Source organism: Lepus europaeus, chromosome 1, assembly GCF_033115175.1.
Source record: "Lepus europaeus isolate LE1 chromosome 1, mLepTim1.pri, whole genome shotgun sequence".
Classification (NCBI taxonomy): Eukaryota; Metazoa; Chordata; class Mammalia; order Lagomorpha; family Leporidae; genus Lepus; species Lepus europaeus.
The window spans coordinates 48317258-48340500 of record NC_084827.1 but is presented as its reverse complement, the minus strand read 5'-3'; the positions used below and the strand labels follow the sequence as shown (position 1 = coordinate 48340500).

General features: G+C 41.1%; 1 protein-coding gene across 7 annotated transcripts; it reads right to left on the bottom strand.

The window, feature by feature from the left end:
- Positions 1-2564: 2564 nt before the first annotated feature.
- Positions 2565-22940, bottom strand: CBLL1 (Cbl proto-oncogene like 1). Of its 7 annotated transcripts, none has more exons than XM_062175838.1 (6): positions 21874-22179; positions 18845-19012; positions 15148-15245; positions 14635-14718; positions 12964-13037; positions 2565-6222 (listed from the first exon to the last, which is right to left on the bottom strand). In XM_062175838.1, the coding sequence occupies exons 1-6, from the start codon at positions 21953-21955 to the stop codon at positions 5187-5189; spliced, it is 1542 nt and encodes a 513-aa protein (XP_062031822.1). In that variant the 5' UTR covers positions 21956-22179; the 3' UTR covers positions 2565-5186. The 7 variants fall into 7 exon arrangements, with proteins under 7 accessions (XP_062031822.1, XP_062031897.1, XP_062032010.1 ...); XM_062175913.1 differs by having other exon boundaries at positions 15148-15248; positions 18854-19012; XM_062176026.1 differs by lacking the exon at positions 21874-22179 and adding an exon at positions 22856-22940 and having other exon boundaries at positions 2566-6222.
- Positions 22941-23243: the final 303 nt, after the last annotated feature.

Below are 23243 nucleotides of genomic sequence, written 5' to 3'. Positions count from 1 at the left end.
CCAATGCCTCAGTAATGCCTGTGATCAAATCTACAGTCGGCAAGCCAATGAGAATAAACCAGGGTTGATGGGGGGAGGGGGAGCATCAAAAAGGAATCGTCCATCCCTGCAAGCCTCTTCTCAGGGGCCAGAGCAGGCCTAGATGCCCAGTTCTGTGGCCACCAACGCCACAATAATATATCATACCCAGACCTCACAGCCTGCCCAGACAGTGCAGCATAGGGGCAGGGAGCAAGTCCATGCTGCTTGCGGCCATCTGCTGCTGAGATGGACTCACAGTCTGAAGCCACTACAACTGGACACACACAAGTGATGCTAGCAGGGATTTAAGTCTGACCCACTGGAAACATAGGACTGCATTTGACACCAGAGCAGAGCCAGAGGTTTCTCCACATGAGGTTCATGGTGATGCACACAGAAAAACCTTATCACCTCTGGGGTACAGACCTCCCCACCTGATGCTGGGACAAGTCTGGAAGTTTGGCCTGTAGTCACTGGCCTGGGGACCACGAGGATCTGATCAAGGTTGGGTTTTACCAGCCAGGCACCAAGTTCCAAGATACAATCCTGTGGTCCCTTGCTGCCTGCCCAAGGTTGGGTGAAGGGTGATGAAGGCAGCCCAATGGCCATCCAGGCTGGCACGAAGCTGAGTCACCTGCTCAATCTTGGAGGTACACAGCAGGCCCACGCAAGAGTGATGGAAGTATGGACAGATGTGTTCCACAGGGGTACAGACTTCCAAAGCCAGGGCAACTACAGAAATCTGTCTGCCAGCACTGGGCTACAAGTCAGGGTCTTTGGGTTTTATCAGGCAGTGGGGTTCACAGTGAGGGCGGGAGGCAAGGTCTTAAGTTCCCTTCCCTTCCCTACTCCCCTCCCCATCAGCTGGGGTCTTGCTCTACTGCTGTAGGCTGGAGGAAGGGTGGCAGAGGCAGCTCCTTAGCTGCCTGGCTAAGGAAGGCCAAAAACTGTCTGCTGTTATGAGCCCGTTACTAGATTTCAAGTTTAATTCCCTCCACTTCAGCTAAGCAAGGGGAAGGGTGCACCTCTCTCCACACTGAGATCCTGGGGAGGGGTGAGGAGTATTTCCCAAAGATAAAAGCCGCCAACAATTTTCCTTGTTACACCAAAACCAGGGCCCATATGGTCTCTCACCAGGCTTCTGAGAATTCCTGAAGGCCAACTGGTGTTCCCATGGAGGTGGCCGCCAGATCATCGCACTCAGCCCCTTCCAAACTTACCCTCGCATGGGTCGAAATACTACACGGAATATGGATTAGGATGCTTCCCAGAGCATGGAGCCTAACCAGTTGTCAGATCTGCAACTCAAACAATCAGATACAAGCAGTAACATTCTAACCCCACTGACCTCTGAGGAAAGGGTCCCCTAGGAGAGGGGTTGAGGGGATGGTCACCTTTATTACATTTCCCAGCGCATCTGATAGTTGTGTGACTGAAAATGGGTACAAATCTAAAAACAGAAAGTTAAAGGTTTTCAAAGAAACAGGAAGAGAAGTAAAAGGAAGGATTTTTCAATCTGAAAGAAGGCAAAGGAGAGAACAATTTTAGAAGCAGAATAGTTAAGAAATGGGCTTAAATGCAATACGAAGGCTGGTGCTTATATCTACTCAGAATAGAAATGGAATATTCTTGGGTTCTAGAACAAAAGTGTCTAGCAAAAATCATGATTTTCCATTGTTCATTTCAATCTTGCACTTTGATAATGGCCCAAAATTGAAAAGTTTATAAGCCTGTCAAAAAAATTTTTTAAATTAAAAAAAAAAAAAAAAAGATATGGAGAGGGGAAAATCAAAGTTTAACATTGGAGTGTTGTTTTAAGGTTGTTTTTGTTTTTTCCTAAAAAAAACTTTGCTCTTTATTGATGGAAAATTAAAGGAGCATGAATCAAACAAGTGTTTGAAAATCTCAGTTTTATGAGCATCACTACCAAGTATTTCACATCTAGCTTTCACCACTCCTTTCTTTCTAAGCTTCACACAACCCATACTACTTCACTAGGCAGTGCAGGTAGCAGTCAAGTGAATTCTGGTTGGTTTCCATGCCACACTTTAGTGAGGAAAACAAATCTACTTCAGTCAGAATATAGTACATTTGAGTATGATTATGTCAAACTTCACTTGGCATCAATATGCCCATTTGATAGCTACTTTAATAGAGAAATCTTTTAGGTACTTGTAAATTTTTTTCAAGTACTTAACGGGATCTTTTCAAAAACATCCATTACAGATGGGACTGAGGTCCCTCCAAAAAAGGACCTCTTTCACTACGCTAGTGAGAACAAAGCTTCAAGTAGTTTTATATACTTCAGGAAGTAAAGAGCCACTTACTGTGAGTTCTAAGAATATGTTCAAGGACCACTTTCCATTTCCATTTCCGTGCATCTAACTACTATTTACACAACAACTGAGTAATTGCTTTTTACAGGGCCAAATGGATAGTTCCTTAAAGTCTTTGCAACAATCTATATTGTTATAATTTTTTCGTGTTTTTTAATCAGCCAAAATTTTATTTTTTTTATAATAGATTCTTAACAGACAGGCCACTGAAGAAATATAGCATTCAACTTGTTGCTTTTAATCTTTAAAAAGTGATACTAATTTTACCGTAGAAAGTTGTAACAACATAAACATGGAAAATTCTGCATTTTCCCAAATGTGTCATCATTAGGTAAAAATTCATCTAGGCAAGATAAGTATTTATGCTTCCATTTTATTGTTTTAAGAATTAAACTGTCACCTCAGTAGTCTTAAGAGCAATATAATGAAACAAACATACATTTAATTTAGACTTATGTCCATCATAGCTTCAAAGGCTTCCCTGAAATAAGGCTGGGATTCACATCTTTTTCCTTAAGGAAAGAAACACTAACAGCAATTTTGTTATCCTTCTGCCCACCCACCCTCATCCAAATAATTAACTGACAAATTCAAGTCTAACACCATTTAAAAATTTTGTCTGCTACAAGACATTCATCTGATCTGCTTCCCTGCATAATATTCATTCATTAAGCCTAACTGAAAATAGGTCATTTTTTAAAGCCTCTAAGAATTCTCTTAACGTGGAATTTTATGACATTGATTTTTTTTTTTTAATCCAATACATAGGCTAGGTGGTTTCTTACCACATTCAACTCTAGTAAATTTCAATAAAAGGAGAGCTCTTCTGAGAAGTTCTAAAGTGAATTTAGCTATCTTCTCATTACATGAAGCAAAGAAAGGTCTGGATTTTTAACAGTAACATTTTTTTACAGCTCCTTAACAGGGGCATGAAAAGGAATCAAGTGTGCACCAGTCCAAGTACCTACAGTAATATGACAGAAGCACTCACCATCAACCGTTCACACGACTTCACTCCCATGCTTCTAACAACACGGATTCTCACTAGAGATAGTGCATTAACACTGGACTCGCAAACTACTACGGGTGAAAAAAATCACTCGCTTAACTTAAAAGAAAGAAATGTATTAGTTATTTCTGGCCAAAGCAGAAATGGCCATTTGTATTATTTCTAATCTCTGCTCTAAATTCAGAAAGGACTCTGCATCTGGATCATCCAGGATGAGAAATCTTTGCCTGTACCTGACAGAATAAAATGGCAAATTAGCAATCAGTTGACCCTTTGTTGAAAAGAAATATGTCCTAAATTTATATACTACAATCTATCTAATAAATGATATCTGCATACTACACATCTCATGTTTATATTATGCACCATTTCAGGGGGGAGGAAAAACTTCACAGGGGTTGATTCAAAGGATATATAATAATATCCCAAGAATGTTGACTTATACACGAGTTCTGTAAAACTGTAAGTGGTCACCTTAGCTGGACTGTAACAAGCCCCTGTAATGTAAAAGCTGTCTCTAAAGGCACCAGAAAGCACTGAAATTCCCAATTTAGTAATTACTTTTTTCTTCCCCAATACAAAATTATCTGGTAGTCTTCACCACTGACTACATGCTAAAATGTTCCAAGTTCAGACTGTTTAACCAACAAAAGGACTAGAAAATAATGGCTGTTTAAATGTCAAGTTAGAGGGAAAAAACTCTTATCACACAGCAATGAAACCTGAGCAAATGCAAGTTTGTGGTTACAAGAAAATGTCCTTCATTAATACATTATTCAAATTCCTCCATAGCATTCAAATTGTAGATTAAAATCCAGTAATCAAGAGCCCACTTAACACAGGATCAAACTCTACCATGAAATGAGGAACTATACATAAAGCCTATTTAACCCTAGATATTCAGCTTAAGAAAATGAACAGAGAACACATTTCATCTAAATAATACCATTTAAACAGTTCTATAAAATGATGTAACTGGAGAGTACTAAGTGTGGTGCATCATGGGATTCCAATCATTCAGCAAAAAGCATTCATGAGTAACAGCCTCCCCCACCAGCTTGGGCCTGCAGAGCTGACAACTCTGGCCTTAGCTTTCCAAAGAATTAGTAATGCCTTTTAATATCACAATCATATCTCAGTACTGGAACTCCAATGTATTTTGTCCGGTGCTTCTGAGGCTGCCTCAAAATGGAAAGGCATCCAAGTGAAGTGCATTATATATTTCGATACCTCAAAATTTCAGTGCCTAAAATGTGAAATAATTCTCTATCATTTAACAGTCTGCCTTACAGCAAATTCTAATAGAATTTTACTTTCAGGATTTTATTGTAACTTTGGGAAATTAGTGGTAAAACATATGGTTTTTAAAAACAGTATGTGGCTGCACTTAAATTCACATAAAAATAGTATTTTTACAACCATATTGAAATTTAATCCTTTTACACAGGTTAACAAAATGTATCACAAGGAAAACTAAACATTGGGTTTAACAAAAGCAGTACTTTTGAAAGTGAAACAATGCAAATTTTTTTCAAATTTTTTACAAATGGTCACCTCTGGGTCAATTTACCACACTCGGGGAACAAAGATGTTAAAATACAGCTATGCTCAACTGAGCCACTTATTTGTACTATAGTATAGTACTTGAAATCAATCCTAAGGTCAAGATTTAAAACCATTTCAAGAGACCAGACCCTATGTGTTTTATAGCCTCAGTAAGAGGTACTGTTCCTTCCCAAACAGTCAGAGCTTAATTAAAAGATTAACTATACAGAAGTTTTTTTTTTCCTTATCGTTATCTTCAGTTCAAAATACTATTATCATTGGTAATACGGTCTGTATCTTGTCTGATCTGGATGATGTGGTCCAGGAAGTGGGGTTTGAGAAGGCGGACCCTGCATTCGTGGAGGAGGAGGTGGCCCTCTTGGTGCAGGCCATATACCAGGACTCATTCCCCCTGGCTGTGTAAATGGAGGACTCAGAGTTCCTTGATCTTCAGTGAACTGGGGTAAAGAGTTAGGATTGTAATGGTGAGGAGGGGGAGCAGTTACAGGCGGACCACCATGCTGAGGTGGGGGAGGTCCTGGAGGAGGATGGTTCATATAAGGTGGCATCTGGGCAATAATATGTCCAGGGGGAGGGGTGATTGGTGGTGGAGCAGAGGTCATTGGTGGAGGTGGAGCTTGGCTATATACCAAGTGAGGAGTACCTGCGGCCTGGGGAGGATGTGGCATTGGATGGCTTATTGGTGGTGGAGGAGGTGGGGGTGGTGCGTAATGTTGCTGTGGAGGCATAATATGATGAGGGTGCGATACCACTGGTTGACCCTGATATTCAGGATGATGGTGAGCAGGTGCTGGGGCAGGAGGTGGTGGTTCTCTAGCACCTGAACTTGAGTCATCCTGAATAGGGACAGTTATTAAATTGCTGTGTTTTCTTGTTGAAATACGAAAGGTTTCCTGACTGACCGAACGAGGTGGTGGTGGAGCCATGGACAATTCTGCTGGAGGAGCACGGATATCCTCATGAGGCTGATTATAGTGCTCGTGGGGCACATGTTGCAAAGGAGGTGGTGGCATCATGATGTGCTGCTTTGGCGGGATGTGGCTCATGTGGTGCTTGTCTGGTGGCATTATAAAGCGGTCAGGGATTTCAGCTGGTGGTGGGGCAATAGGAGGATGAACGTTTTCCAGTGAAGCTCGAGTAACAGGTTTTCCAGCTCTCATATGGCGATGGTTGATATGAGCCTGTAAGTCTCTCTGCGACAAATACGTTCTCTTGCACCCTTGAACAATGCTACACATGAAGAGAGAACCTCGTGTGCACTGCTCAATTCGCTGCACAGGATCACTACAGCTAAATCAGAAGGGGAAAAAATTTTTATTTACTAAAAATGTTTTTTAAAGTGCATACTTTAAAATATGGCAAAAGTTCAAAATTAAACGTCACAGGTACTCTAAGCGAGCCTTTAGCCTTCCTCACTTCGTTGTCTTATCTAGAGTATCAGCATTTCTGTCAACCTTAGAAATCTTAACACGAGAATACATTTAAAATATTCACCAGAGTATGTTTTTAAGAGACTTTATTCTTTTTGAGATCTAGAATTTATCTAATTTCCTCAAACAACTCTATGCTTCACATCCACTGGCAAAAAGATCATGGAAAGACAAAGGATCCCATTTATAATCATGGAATTCAAACTTGTACACTATTATTGAGCATTAGTGTTTGTTGAACAAAGACTATTAAGTAGAAGACACTAAATGGACGATGTTGCAAAAACTACAATAAGTAAGATGATCCTAACAACCAAGGTTCATAAACAAATCTTGACTATCAAGAATCCTTTCCATTTTTCTGCACTGTCCAACAAATTTACTACTAAAAAATAGTAGTTTCCTGCCATTGTAGATTGGGAGTACAAAATTTAACTTAACATTTTCTTAAGACTCAGAGTCAGGGCCAGTGCTGTGGCAGAGTATGTTAGGCCTCCGCCTGCAATGCCAGCATCCCATAATGGTGCTGGTTTAAGTCCCAGCTGCTCCACTTCCAGTCCATCTCTCTGCTGTGGCCTGGGAAAGCAGTGGAAGATGGCCCAAGTGCTTGGACCCCTGCACCCACATATGAAACCTGGAAGAAGCTCCTGGCTCCTGAATGACCCAACTCTGGCCACTGCAGCCATTTTGGGAATGAACTAGCAGATGGAAGACTCTATCTCTCCCTCTGTCTGTACCTCTGCCTCTCAAATCAATAAATCTTTTTCATTTTTTTTTTTTTGAAGATTTTTTTAAAGTTACACGGAGAGAGAAAGGGAGAGACAGAGAGATCTTCCATCCTTTGGTTCACTCACTAAACAACCCCAAAGGCAGGAGCTGGGCTGGTTCTGAAGCCAGGAGCTTCTTCCAGATCTCCCACATTGGTTAAGGGGCCTAAGCACTTGGGCCACTCTCTGCAGCTTTTCCCAGGCACACTAGCAGGGAGCTGGATCAGAAGTGCATCAGCCAAAGAATCACACTGGCACCTGAATGGGATGCTGGTGCTGCAGGTGGTAGCTTTATCTGCTACCACAGCACTGCCCCATTTATTTTATTTTTGCGTTTAAAGTTTTCTTGACATAGTGGAAAGAGGATGAACTAGAAATTCAAAGATCTGGGATGTAGAACGGGTTCTATAACTTATCTACTCTAGGTAACTCACAAGGTTTTTGTATGATTTCACCTTAAAAAAGTAGTCTTAAGATCAAATTAAACAGCGAAAGTTTTTAATCACATTAAGCACTATGTATGTATAGAGAAAAGCTTTTATCATGAAATATGTCAAGTGATTTGATACCACATTAAATAGATCTGTACTCTTGATTTTGAGTTATCTATGAATCTGGCATGCCTTCTTACTAGTATGCTTCCCTTGGTGTCCATTTGACATGCCTTTTTTTGTTTGTTTTTGATTCACTGTAAATACCTAAGTATCTACACATGAACAGGATGAGAGGCACATTCTTTTTGGGTGCTGCTTAAAAACAGTAGTGGTGCTGGCATAGTGTGTACAGCGTCATCTGGGACACTGGCATCCCATATGGGTGCCAGCTTGTGTCCCAGCTGCTCCACTGTAGATTCAGCTCCCTGTGATTGGCCTGGGAAAAGCAGCAGAAGATGGCCCAAGTGTTTGGGCCCTTGCACCCACATAGGAAACCCAGATGAAGCTCCTGGCTTCAGCCTGGCCCAGCCCTGGCCACTGCAGCTATCTGGGGAGTCAATCAGTGGATGGAAGATCTCACTGTCTCTTCCTCTCTCTTTTTAACTCTTGCAACTAAACATATAAATATTTAAATAAGTAAATCCAGTAGGATTTAATATTCACGTTAATTCTGGTTGCCATTTCTTTTTTTTTTTTCTTTTTTTTTTTTTTCTTTTTTGACAGGCAGAGTGGACAGTGAGAGAGAGAGACAGAGAGAAAGGTCTTCCCTTTGCCGTTGGTTCACCCTCCAATGGCCGCCGCGGTAGCGCGCTGCGGCCGGCGCACCGCGCTGTTCCGATGGCAGGAGCCAGGTGCTTCTCCTGGTCTCCCATGGGGTGCAGAGCCCAAACACTTGGGCTATCCTCCACTGCACTCCCTGGCCACAGCAGAGAGCTGGCCTGGAAGAGGGGCAACCGGGACAGGATCGGTGCCCCGACCGGGACTAGAACCCGGTGTGCCGGCGCCGCAAGGCGGAGGATTAGCCTGTTGAGCCACGGCGCCGGCCCTGGTTGCCATTTCATTTGCCGACCTGAATCTGTTTATCCAAATAAGCATCTGTCCTAAATGGCTAAGAATCACACAAAGCAAAGTGCTTCCTGGAATGACATTTAGTACCCTGAAAACTAAATTTCCTTTTAAACATTAACACATTTATATCATGGTCTTCAAAAAAGTCCATAGAAAACACATATTATGAAAAAGCTATATGTGGATTTCAAATATTTTTTGCACCAAAATAAATTTATCTTTTAATACCATTTTCCATAAAGTTTTTCAGTTACTCTCATATAAAAGAAGACATTTTAAACTACACAGTGTTTAATTCTTATATCTTTTAACCCAATGAAGCAACCAATACTAGATTTTTAAAAATATTTAGCCAAGAGGCAGAGAAATAGATGAATAAAAAAACACACCTGCCTACTGGTTCCCTCACTAAATATCTGTAAGCACCGGAGCTGAAACTGAGAGCCCAGAACTCACCAGGCCTCCCAAATGGATGGCAGGAACCCAATTACCTGGGTCATCACCATTGCCATCATGGTCTACATTAGAAGGAAGCTGGGGCTGGTGCCGTGGCTTAACAGGCTAATCCTCCGCCTTGCAGTGCCGGCACACCGGGTTCTAGTCCTGATTGGGGCGCCAGATTCTATCCCGGTTGCCCCTCTTCCAGGCCAGCTCTCTGCTATGGCCCGGGAAGGCAGTGGAGGATGGCCCAAGTCCTTGGGCCCTGCACCTGCATGGGAGACCAGGAGAAGCACCTGGCTCCTGCCTTCGGATCAGCGTGATACGCAGGCCGCAGCGGCCATTGGAGGGTGAACCAACGGCAAAAAGGAAGACCTTTCTCTCTGTCTCTCTCTCTCACTATCCACTCTGCCTGTCAAAAAAAAAAAAAAAAAAAAAAAAAGGAAGCTGGAATCAGAAGCAGAGCTGGGAATGAAACCCAGGAGATCGAATATGAAATGTGGGCATCTTACAGCCTAACCAAACCTGCCCCTACAATGTAACTTAAAGTGAATGTACACTATGTTGGAAAATTAGGCTTCTGAGAAAATACCCGAAACCAAGTAGTAAATACTTTTTCTTTTCTGAGTTATAATTCTACAGAATATTCTTTGAATCTCACACTACAGATTTTATAATCGGTTACTTTAAAAAGCTGGGAAGAGGGGTCAACATGCAACACAGTGGGTTAAAGCTCGGGCCTGAAGCCCCGGCCTCCCATATGGGTGCCAGTTCGAGTTCCAACTGCTCCTCTTCTGATCCAGCTCTCTGCTATGGCCTGGGAAAGCAATAGAAGACAGTCCAAGTCCTTAGGCCCCTGCACCCACCAAGGAAAACCTGGAAGAAGCTCCGGGCTCCTAGCTTTGGATTGGCCCAGCTCTGGCCGTAGTGGCCATCTGGAGTGAGCCAGCAGATGGAAGACCTCTCTCTTTCTCTCTGTCTCTTTGTAACTTTGCCTTTCAAATAAATAAATAAATCTTTAAAAAAAAAGTTGGGAAGAATAAGCCAAGAGAATTAGTTGTCACTGAGTGGGTCAACAATTCATCCCTTTCTCTCCTAATGATGTCAATTTCCTACATCACAAAAGGGAATCATCTGGAGCCAGCTCCGTGGAGTAGCAAGTAAAGCCACAGCCTGCAGGGCCAGCATCCCATATGGGCACCACTTCAAGTCCCGGCTGGTCCATTTCAAATCCAGCTCTCTGCTATGGCCTGGGAAAGCAGTAGAAGATGGCCCAAGTGCTTGGGCCTAAGTCCTTGGGCCCCTGAACCACGTGGGGGACCCAGAAAAAGCTCCTGGCTCCTGGCCCCGGTTCCACCCAGCTCCAGCCATTGCAGCCATTTGGGTAGTGAACTACCAGATGGAACAAGCTCCTGGCTCCTGGCTTTGGATCGGCCCAGCTCTGATTGGTGCGGCCATTTGGGGAATGAAACAGCGATGGAAGATCTCTCTCTCTCTCTCTTTGCCTCTGCCTCTGTGTACCTTTATCTTTCAAATAAATCAATAAATCTCTCTCACACATACACACAAAAAGGAATCATCCCTCACAACTGTTCATAGCTTTGTTATCAACCAAGACTACAAATCTTGGGGTAACTTTAAGCACAGGTTATAAGGAATCTAAGAGGACTATGGCTATTCCAAGCAAGCTTCACTGTATTTCTGAAGTCATTAACAGGGGGCTCCAAATTGAAATAAAAACTCCTACTTTATTTTGGTTCCTTCAAGACATCCCCAGATAGCTCTAACTCATTACTTTCTTGAGTCTATGTCATGATGATATTGTAAGATATACTCAAGACAGAATCAGATTTGAATATACTAAAGAGCTTATACTTAAATTTGCTTACTACACGCCTAGATAGATACTCCTAAACATATACCAGACAGGTAGATATTATTATCATCCCTATTTTACAAAGAAGAAACAGCCTATGTCATATAGCTAATAGACAGCAGAAGACAGATTATAAAAATATGTGTATTTGTTATAAATCAATACCATACTATCTCTAATGTCCCATCAAAAAAAATTTAGAATAACAGCATGTGATTTATAATACTACTTGTAATTCTAAGATAGCAAGTAGGCTTCATCATTTTGACCAATATGAATTGACAACAGTTACACACCCAGGTCTATCTTAAGGAGACTAACAACAACTCTGGGATCATAGAGAAAGATTGGCCATGACTACACATTTGACTGCCTGCCTGTTTTACAACATACTCTGATTTTCGACCCAGCTCATAATGATTACATTACAAACTAAACTGTTTTAAAAAAGATGGGGGCAGCCATTAAGTTGGCAGGTACTAATGCCATCTTACATGTTAAAATGATATTATGTGTATAACTGATCATATAGATAGGATTAAGTGTCAAAGGGATCACATAAATAAGACCAAGTGTCTGCTAATAATAACAGAATTAAAAAGAAGAGAATGATCCAACATGTGAATCAGGTCACACAGTGGACTCATAGAATGACAAATGCCCTAAATAGCACTCTCACCTCGGAATCAGCCCTTAAGGCATTCAGATCTGGCTGAAAAGCCCCATGAGAGCATTTCAGGCATAGAAAGCCAAGACACTGGCAAAAAATGATCTACACGAAGGATCTCTGTGAGATCCCAGTGGAAAGAAGGGGCCATCAAAGAAGGATATACTTTTCTCTGAAAGGAGGAGAGAACTTCCATTTAGCTTATGGCCCTATCTAAATACTGACGGAGTTTGTGGACTCAAAAGGCTTCCATAGCCTTGGCAGTTCATGACAAGAGCCTCAGGTGATTGCTGACATCATAAATAAGAATTTCAATTGTTAAATCAACAACAGGAGTCACTGTGCACTTGTTCCCCATGTAGGACCTCTGTCCTTAATGAGCTGTACTATGAGAATGAACGATAAAACTTGTCTTCAAACAGTACTTTATACTTTTGTGTGTCTGTGTGGGTGCAAACTGTTGAAATCTTTACTTAGTTTAGAGTTGGTCTTCTGGATATAAAGATAATTAAAAATAAATCTTAATGGGGGCTAGCACTGTGGCACAGTAGGTTAGTCCTCCACCTGCGGCGCCAGCATCCCATATGGGCGCCAGTTCTAGTCCTGGCTGCTCCTCTTCCAATCCAGCTCTCTGCTATAGCATGGGAAAGCAGTGGAAGTGTTTGTGCCCCTGCACCCGCGTAGGAGACCAGGAAGAAGCTCCTGACTTCGGATCAGCACAGCTCCAGCTGTTGTGACCATTTAGGGAGAGCACCAATGGAAGGAAGACCTTCCTCTCTGTCTCTCCCTCTCATTGTCTGTAACTCTACCTCTCAAATGAATAAATAAAATCTTTAAAGTAAATAAATAAACAAATAAATCTTAATGAAGAATGGGATGGGAGAGGGAGTAGGAGGTGGACCGGTTTGGGGGTGGGAAGGCAGCTACAGGGGGAGGAACCACTATATTCCAAAATCTATACCTATGAAATTTATATTTATTAAATAAAAGCTCTCTTTAAAAAAAAAAAAAAATGGGGGTAGGTGTTTGGTCTAGCAAGTAAGATGCCAGTTAAGACAACCGCTTGCAATGCCTGCATTCTGTACTGGAGTGCCTGGGTTTGAGTCCTGACTCTGCTCCCAGATACAGCTTCCTGCTAGTGTGCACCCTGGAAGGCAGCAGGTGAGGTAGCTGTCCCTGTCATCTACACAGGAGACCTGGACTGAATTCCAAGCTATCAACTTTGGCCTGACACAGCCTCAGTCACTGGAGGCATTTTGAAAGGGAACTAGTAGATGGGAGCTCTGTCTCAGAAAGACAGAAAGGAGAAAGAAACGTTTTTATAAAGAAACAATAAAAATGATCTTCTTACCCTGGACACATCTTATCTCCCTTTTTTTCATGTAAAATAGCACAGTCATAACAAAAAACATGCTTGCATGGAATCTGTAAACAAAGACATTATAATTAAGCATACTAGAACAACTTAAATTTTATTTCCACACAAAATATCAATAAGCATAATCACCTACAGCTAGAAGGCACTTGAGAGCTTTTAAAAAGAACATTTATTAAGTGCTACTTATACAAAAGTAAAAATTAATCTTTGGCCTTCTTCCTAATAAATGAATACAATATACACTTGCTTTTTGGAGAAATTTATCCTCTAAGTTTCACCAACAATCCCTACTCCTATACATTAGAAGCTCCTGACAACAACATTATAATCATGTTTAACCTTATCCTGTTTCACCTGAAACTATTCTAAAGAGGTAAAAATAACAAGTATCTCCTATATTTAACTAGCATTTCTTCCTGGCTTAGATTAGTGAACTCATAAAAAAATCTAACAATCAGATCACAGTAAAATGATGCAAGAACCACACTGTAAAGCCGACAGCCCATTATTGTTACTTTGCTATGATACAGAGCAAAGCAATAGTGCATAATCCATGCCCTCTATCATCACAGATATGAGTACAACAGAATCCAATCTTTTTTTCAAACACAAATGCAAAACTATCCTTTTTCTGAGGGAGGACATGTTAAAGTTACTATAAAATTACAGTTAGGGGTATAAAAATATTTTTAATAATTAGAATTCAATTTTTAAAATTAAAATTATTTACGTACTTTATATAAAAAACAGTGAACTTCAGAAATGAAAAACTAATGTTATTCTAGTCTGTTAAAAAAATCAGAGGCCAGGGGCCGGCACCGTGGCACGGTAGCTTAATCCTCCATGTGCAGCGCCAGCATCCCATATGGGCGCCAGTTGGAGTTCTAGCTGTTCCTCTTCCAATCCAGCTCTTTGCTGTGGCCTGGAAAGGCAGTGGAAGATGGCCCAAGTGCTTGGACCCCTGCACCTGCATGGCGAACCCGGAAGAAGCACCTAGCTTCTGGCTTCGGATTGGCGCAGCTCCAGCCATTGCGAGAACCAATGGAAGGAAGAGCTTTCTATCTCTCCCTCTTACTGTCTGTAACTCTACCTCTCAAATAAATAAATTAAATTAAAAAAAAAAAAATTGGAGGCCAGAGCTGTGACACAATAGGCTAAGCCTCCACCTGCAGTGCCAGCATCCCATACAGGCACCAGTTTGTGTCCTGGCTGCTCCTCTTCCAATCCAGCTCTCTGCTATGGCCTGGGAAAGCAGTAGCAGAAGGTCCAGTGCTTGGGCTCCTGCACCTATGTGGGAGAACCAGAAGATGCTCCTGGCTCCTGGCTTCAGATTGGCCCAGCTCTGGCTGTTTTGGTCACTGGGGGAGTGAACCAGCAGATGAGGATTTTTCTGTCTCTCCTTCTCTCTCAAATTAATAAAATCTTAAAAAAAAAAATCTTTCCTTAAAAAAGTATAATAAGTATAAACTAACTGGTGTCACACATACCAAGTACTTCTCTTAGCTAGTTCATATTTATTTAAATTAAAATGTCACAAACTCAGTCATTAAATAATGATAACTGTATCTACTCAATATATTTCATAATGCTACCTGGATACAAATGCATGCATTTACAAACAGTATTTAATTTAATTATGCTTACCATTCGTCCATAGATTTTAATAGGTAATCCACACTTGTCACAGAAGTGAACTGGTGTATCATCCTTTTCACCTAAGATGTTTATCTGTTGAAATGACATAATTAAATTCCCTTAATCCTAAAAACTGCATCTGTAACACAATTCTAAAAACTCTATCAATAGTAAATGGTTGGTTCTTTATAAAAGTTGTTAAAAACAACTAGAAATAGAGGTTTCTTGGTATACTCCCCACATATTCACCAGCATTAGCTGTGCCACCGTTAGTTTACATTTTTAAATAGTTAAGAGTTATCAATCACATTTGACCTCACTGAAAATGATCTCAAATTATTTTTGGGAATAGTCAAAATAGGACACTCATTATAAACAAATGATGTTTGTGTTAAAAATCATAACGTTAACAAAAGCTTGTAAAAGACACCCCTTATATATTCTACACTGCTCTAATACCACATTTTAAGTATTTAATACCCATTTTATTGGTCTAATGAAAGTTTTCATTTTTAATCATACCTGAAAGTCCCAAAAAAGGTGTCCAGGAAACCTTCGCTGATTTCCAAACAGTTCACCCCCTTTACAGTCATATCGTTCCTCTTCATTATAATCAAATCCTTCTGAGAAAACAAAGTGTTACTCATTAACTTTTCAAACCTCAAATTTCACTTAAGAAGTGTACGCACAGGACAAAGTAGGCCTATTCACTGGAAAGCCCACCTGATGATTTTCAAAGCTCCTCTAAGAACAAAATAATGAAGACTAATTTAAAATATCAACTAGAAGTAAAGTTGGTGATTATCTTACCAACTCTAATACTTCATAATTGAGACTATCACAGTATAGAGATCCACAATAATGTAACGTATAAGGTCAGCAGCAGGTCTAGGAACAGATCTCAGATCTCTTGACTCCTATTCAAGTGCTTCTATCAATTCAACAGACTATCTTTAGTCTAAAACTTCAAGATTACCATTATCATCATTTGTTGCACAAAATTTTAATGACACTGACCATCACTTATTCTAATCTATCCACAAATATGGTATGCTGCAAGAGACTGATTTTATTGCAAAAAAAAATAATGAAAACAAAGAATTCTGTAGATTTTCTTATTACTTAGTAAATCACACTTTCTCTTCACCTCTAATCTGAGCATGATTCTGAACATCAACATATTCATTCTTCACCCTTTCATTTTAAAACTTCTTCCTGGTTAATCCCCAATCAGCAGGAGCCATATGATACTTACAAGTATCCTGTCCTACACTGCATATATCAACATTAATAAACTTAAGACCAGTTGAAGATCAAGTTGGCTCAATTTCTCTGGTCTGATTAAAAAGTTGGTGGCAATTTTCTCATTTTACACAAAAGAACAGAAAACTGGTGAACAGTCTGATGAGAATTCTAGGTAGAATCCAATTACCTAAAATAAAGCTGAGAAGACAAATATATTTTTCCAAGGTGCCAGGCTTCTCATGACTCTTTTGACCCTAGAACTGGTAAACAGAGTAGCCAAAGCACATAGGTTCAACTTTACCCACATGGCTAACTTACAGTACCTGTGCAGGTAGATAGACACACACACACACACACACAGACAATAGTGATGCAAGAACTTTTTGAAGTTGATAAGAGATATTCCAATATACTTCTATTTAACTATTTCCAATATAGATGTACAGTTCAAAGTAAAGTTGATCTTATAAATTACACCTGAGTGTACCTACAGTCTTATATGGCCCATTCATTCCTTATCAAAGGTGGTGTCATCCACAATTCAAAATAAGGAAAAACTGTCAATTCTTCAAATGCAGAAAATTATGGAGATCAACAGCCAAATAAAGAGTACAGTATAATTTTTCAGAGTAGTTCAACCTGTATTCTTCTCATTAAACTAAATATTCATATAGATGTACTAACACCCAAAACTCCATATTTTGATCAATCCCTAGGGAAAAAAATAATTTTCTTTTACTCCAAACAGGTTAAGTCTAAAGTATTCAATGAATGTCTTCAGCCTCAAGTTGCTCTGTTAAGAGAGAAAGGAGTAAGAGTAGTTCCCTCTTAAAAAAAAAAAAAAAAAAGCCATGACCCTGAGAAGAGGAGGAAAACAGCTTAGAGAAAAGAGGTAGCAGGGAGAATTTTTAGCTTTTCCTGCATTGCAAGAATGTACTTGTACATCACTATGGAGTTCATGAAAATACTTTGACAGAAGACCAGAAAATAGACTTTGACACTTTTAGAACTTTAATATACAATAATGGTGGGTTTTCTATGCAGCAAGGAAAAGATTATTCAATGGTTGGGACAATGACAAACTATTTTGGAGGAAAAAACAGAAAGCCAGATCCCACTTTTGGCTTTTTTAAATAACCACATACGTATTCTTAAAAGATCCAAAGCAGAGGTCAGCAAATTCTTCTGTAAAAAGCCAGACAATAAATCCTCTCAGCTCTGTGAGCCACATGGTCCGTAACCACAATCACTCAGCTCTACCGCTACTGTATGAGAGCAGCCACATACAATACTGAAATGAATGGGCATGGCTGTTTTGCAATAAAACTTTATAAAAACACGACCAGATTTGCTCCACAGGTCATAGTTTGTACTGATGGATGAGAGAGAAAAAGCAGTTTATATACACAGAATAGGGGAAGGCCTTTCTAAAACTGTCATAAATCCAGGAAGTCATAACAACAAACACTGGATATCTGACTGCATAGAATGTTTAACCTCTCTACAATAAAAAATTTATAGACAAAATTCAAAAGACAAATAGGGAATATATACAACATATTAAAAAGGGTCAATTTCATTAATTTAAAAAGAACTCAAAAATCAAGAGAAACAGCCAAACAGAAAAATGGGGAAAGGATATGAACAGGAAGATCCTAAGCAAAAGACCAATATTATGAAAAGATACTCAACCTCAACCATGATGAGAGAATTGTAAATCAAAATCAAAATGTTTAAAGGTTAATAGTACCCAAAACTGGTATGGAGAAGTAAAAACAAATATACTTTTTTTGAAGAATAATTACAAAGTTTTTAAAAGTCTATGGTGTGGGCACTGTGATGCAGGAGGGGGTTAAACTGTTGCTGTGACACCCACACAGGTTTGAGTCTCTGGCTCCTCTGCTTCTGATCCAGCTTCCTGTTAATGCATCTGGGAAACTGGCAGATGATGCCAAGTACTTGGGTCTCTGCTACCCCTTGGGAGACCCCAGATGGAGGTCCCAGCTCCTGGCCTGACCCAGCCCTAGCTACTGCACACTTTTGGGGAGTGAACAAGCAGATACAATACATCTACCTCTCTCTCACTCCCACACTCTGCCTTTCAAATAAATAAATAAATAAATGTCCAAATTTGTACAAAGTGCGAATTCTACAAAGATATTTGCTCCAATGTTCTTAGAACTCCAGAAAAATTTTTAAAGAAATTGTAGTTTACCCATAATGAAGTACCTAAACCTATTCCTGCAAATGAAGTTATCTCTGTATATGCTAATACAAAATCTCAAATGCATATGTTTTAATAAGCAGTTATATACAACACATTTTAAAGACAGTTATACAAAATAAATGTCTTTTTTCAAAAAGGCACTTTTACACAAAAATTAATACTTCTGTATAAAGAGTCTTTTTTAAAAAAAATCATTTATCTATTTGAAAGGCAGAGTTGTAGAGAGAGAGACCACCCATTGATTCACTTCCCAAATGGCCACATTAGGGAGCCTAGAACTCCACCCTGGTCTCCCACATGGGTACCAGGAGCCCAAGTACATGGCCATCTTCCACTGTTTTCTCAGATGCCTCATCAGGGAGATGGATTGGAAGTGGAGCAGGGACTTGCAATGCCAGAAGCTAAAAAAGTCCTAATAGGGATTATCTTTAAAGAAATGGATTGTGAGAAGAGAAAGACATTTACTTTTAGTGTCATATTTTCTGCAATACTGTTTAATTTGGGGGGGGGGGGGGGAAGAAGGAGCAATGTTACTGCCAACAACAAAAGAAAACAAAAGTATTTATACAGGGAGAAAAAAGCAAAACATGCCAAAACAGAAGTCAACAAAAAGGCTAAAGAAAGAGTACAGAAGGTAAGGTTTAAAAAAAGAGGTAGCTATACTAAGTCAACAAAATCACCCGGACTCCTTTAGTGCAATCAGATAAACCAGAAGGGCTGTTAGACCCAGCAGTTTAAACAAATTACCTTCCTCACCAGGTGCAGCCTTTGCAGGCATCCTGTTTATAGTCCTCTGAGTTCGAGGTGCAGGTTTAGCTTTGTTGGCTTGTTTGGAAATGAGCTTTATAGGAATTCGTCTGCGAACATCGAGACCACCCAGCGATCCAGAACTATTAGTGCCTTGTAACTCATTGTCTGTTAAGGGAAAAAAGTCATAATTTCCTTTAGCTTTTTAGACTCTTCTGCCACAATACAACATACCAAACACTATCAAGGCTTAGAGACCTGGGTTCTGATTTTACACATTGTATTAACCACTAATTTTCTCTATTTTGGATAAACCCTTAAAGCCAAGCTCTTTTTTTTTTTTAACCCTTTTTGATACAGGGAACCCCTTAAAATAAAAGTTACATAACCTGAACAATAAAATTTTCATGCTAGAGTAGTTTACAGAAACACAAACCCTCTATAAACCCAAGGTAAGAACCTCTGTCTTGAAGTAAAAAGATTTTAAAGGAGAAAGAGAGGAGAAAAGTATCAAAGCCACCTTGCTTCTCCGACTGATGTCAAGCATGCAAAGCAAGCACTCAATCAATTTAGAAAACTAGAAGGGAAACACAAAACTAACAGCGACAAAAGCAAAAGTAAGTAATGAATCTAAAAATGGAAGCTAGTTTTAAGGAAGGTGATTATTTCCTGAAGCGTAAAAAGCATTCAAGAACATAGCAAAAATTCTTATACCACTGAGTAACACAAACATGTAATAATGTATTAGTGTTGTAACATTTCTAGGGATATATATGGGATATATATATATATATATATATGAGTTACTCTTAGTATTGAATAGAAAATTATAATTTTAGGAGGGAGCAAGCTTTCTGGACTTCAACTAGGTCTAAACAAATGACAGTTTTTTTATTAAGTGACTTTTCACTTCCTGAAGTCTCTGCTTGCGTTTTATCCATGAAATAAATCCCCATGTTCCTTGACCAATAGGAGCATCAGTCACAGAACCAACTGCATGGTAAGCATTAAGTGTTGCCTTTTTCCAGGTACATAAAAAGATACAATACAGGAAAGAACAAAAAAAGTTGCTGTAGACAGATAACAGTTTAACACTGCCCATCAGATACTAAAAAGTTTCTTAATGGTTTTGCCTTTGTTTATTTTTGATGAAAATACCAACACCTATTACTTTTACTTTTTCCCACCACCCTGAACACTAACGTTGCCTCCCATTTTCAAAAGGCTGCTGTTGCTTTTAACACTGCCTTTGGCCTCACACAGTACACGTTCCTAAAGCATTTTGTAGTGAATGACAACACTCTTGGTTTGTTTTAAGAATCAGAACATTCACACAACTTCCTTTTTGGAATACAGTAACAGAATATAGGAAGCCCATGACAACAGAAAGTCTGGGTAGTACACAGAAAGTGAAAACTAAGGATAATCGACCATTCAAGGTGAATCTATCTTAAACAGGAACACTACTTTTACATCATAAAAAGATTTAGGACTTTATCTTGAAGGAGCCATGAATATTTCAGAGTTTATGTTACTTTTACAAAGTGCTAATTCAAGGAATGAAGTTCAAGGAATGAATCAATTGTTAACTAGGAATCTCTGGGAGTAATTTTTCCAGCAAAATTCCATTAGAACACTTTAACTTGACATTTGAGCTTTTCAGCATGAGCATTAAATGGGCCATTTTCGTATAATATTCAAGGGTGTCATCAATTCCCCAGTGAACTTCTTAATCCTTTGATATTAAAACAATCCTTTTGAGATGCCTATGTCTTCAATTAACTAGCTAACTGGCACTTCTTTTGCCAATAGCTTTCTTTTGTGATTCAAACAGTGATCAAATTCATGTTTAGGGGCTTTCTGAAAAGTTTAATCTTCTGCAAGGCTGGTAATTTTATCTCAATCAACTTGATACTATCTTCTGACATGAAACACCAAGGATATTTATTCATGAAGAAATAAATATAAACAGTGTTAAGTAGGAGAGAGATCTGAATAGGAATTACTTTTTTAGTGGTCAGCTCTTCAGCTATTATTTTAAAATGACTTTACTTCCTCAGGCAACCTCAAAAACTAGAACAAATACCCTTTTATTTAATACACCCACCCATACTACAATTTCCTAAAATAACACACTGTACTGTGGCAGGGGCTTGACTCTCAGATGAGGAATACTTTACAAAATTTCCATGCTGGATATTCAACCATCAAAATCTTTTGAGTTTCAACTCTACAAAGCTTCCAGGCACTGGAGTTCCTGAGAGCCTGCTTTTAGGCTGGTCTTCGGTATAGTCACTCAAGGGACTTCACCCATCCACCTCATGAGTTAGAGGTACTAATCCTCAAATAGCTGTTTTCGGTGGAAATCTTCCCTCTCACCTCCTGACATTCCCCTTCCTGTGTCTCATACACATCTCATACTTAGCAAGCCAAAATCAAACTTTTGTTGGCAAATTCATGTGTCCCTCCTTTTAAAAAAACAAAGTTGTTTTCCCCAACTCTGTTAACAGGCACTACCAAGCAACTCAGTTTCTCTCAGATACCTCCAAAATCAATCCACCAGTTCAAGTTCCACCACAAAAATGTCTCTTCCACCTGCCTGTCCCTCTTCGTTTCCGCTAACCCAAATCTGCAGGATTGCTGCAGTCCCCTCCGAACTGTGCTATCTTCTATTATCTCGCCTCCTTCTCTCACACTACTCTACAAGGCTTCCTATCCGCTTAAACGAAAAGTCAGATCTTTCCCACGATTTCAAAGTCCGGAACAACGCGGCCTCTGCCTTCCCTTCCAATCTCACCTCCGGGGGCTCTTTTTTCCCTCCTGCTAACCAGGCAACCCCGGAGGCCCTCTCCGCTTTTCCTGCCGCTGGAAATGCTCTCCTTCCTCCGCGGATTCTTACACACCAGATCCCAGCGTAAACGCTCCCTCGCCAGAGAGACCCTCTCCGGGCTCCACGGCACCCGCTTATTTATTTCCAAAGCACTCAAGAGGGTGTAAATATTGTTTAAAATAACAACTATTTTGTCTACCTTCCCCACTAGGATAGATCTTCGTGAGAAGAGGGGCTCCAGCTCCAGACCAGCAGGTGTCTCTAAGCATCTGACAATACATAAACAACCGCGCGCGCGCACACACACACAGTTATACACTTAAGTAGACGGCTAATGACTGCGGGCATCCAATCGGTGCGTTAAGTCAAGAAAATGCCTTTTCGCCTCTACTTGTGATCACGTCGGTTTCCGTAACGGAGCACTTATTAACGCCAAGTGCACTCATTCAACATCCAAAACCCAAGAGAAACCCAAAGGAAAAAAAAAAAAAAACCTTAAACAAAGGGTGGAGCCACTCTTACTTGGAGAAAGGGATGAGAACGCCTTGGCTTTAAGAGCTCCTTTGCAAATGCCCCTAAATGATGCTGAGCAAGGGCCACAGCCCAGGCACGGGCCATGTTACGGGCTCCGATCGTGATCCCGAAAACTACATCCGACTCCCTTCGGTAACGCCTAGTCCACGAAGGAGCAGAGCGACAATACCGGCAGGAGGTGGCCGCGGCAGCACCCGCCCAAAGCTGCCAGAGACAGCAGGAAGTCTCCAAGCCACCCTCGCCCATCCACTCCCAACGTAATGAGGCGTCTCCAACTCCGGGACTGGAGCTGGCCGCCCGAGCCCCATAACGCAGGGCCGAGCGGCTAGCCTGAGAAAGAAGGGGGGAAAAAGCCAGCACGCTTCCCTCCCCACCAAGCCGGAGCCGCCCGCAGTGCCGACGCGGAGCTCAGCAGAACTAGACAAGAGGAGGCTGCCGGTACCGAGGAGGTAGGTACCACACGGGAAGGGTAGGCCGGGGAGCAGCAGGGCCCCGCCGGGCCCGGGAAGGGGACTGTGGGGTTTGTTTCCCACCGCCACCCTCCACTGCTAAGGGGCGAGAGGAATCCCTTTCGCCCGCCGGACGACCCGTCCCAGGCCGGCCAAGGGGGCATGAAACAGGGACCCCCACTGCCTCCGCCTCCTTACCAGTGTGATCCATGATTCGGCTCGCGGGGCACAGTGGGAGCGGAAGTCGGCCGCGCCGGAGTCGCAGCGAGCGCGTGCGCGCTGCCTTCCGGGCCCGCGGGGCGGAAGTGCGAGCAGGTAGCCCCAGCGCTGGCCTGCAGGGACTTCCTTCTGTCGCCTCCCTCTACCGCGCTCCGGTGAGGAGGCCGGGCATAGCACGGGGAGAGCCCCGCTGCCGAGGCTGCCGAGGCTGCCAAGGCTTCCCCTCGCGTGTGCCTCTACAGGAAGTGGCCTTGAAGTGTGGAAACAGGACAGCGACGGGGGCGGGGAGTGGGAACGGTAATAGGTGAAGGCGTAAGCTCGCGGCAGGTGAGGCGGCGGCCCGCCCCCCGTGGAGCGTGGCCTTCTG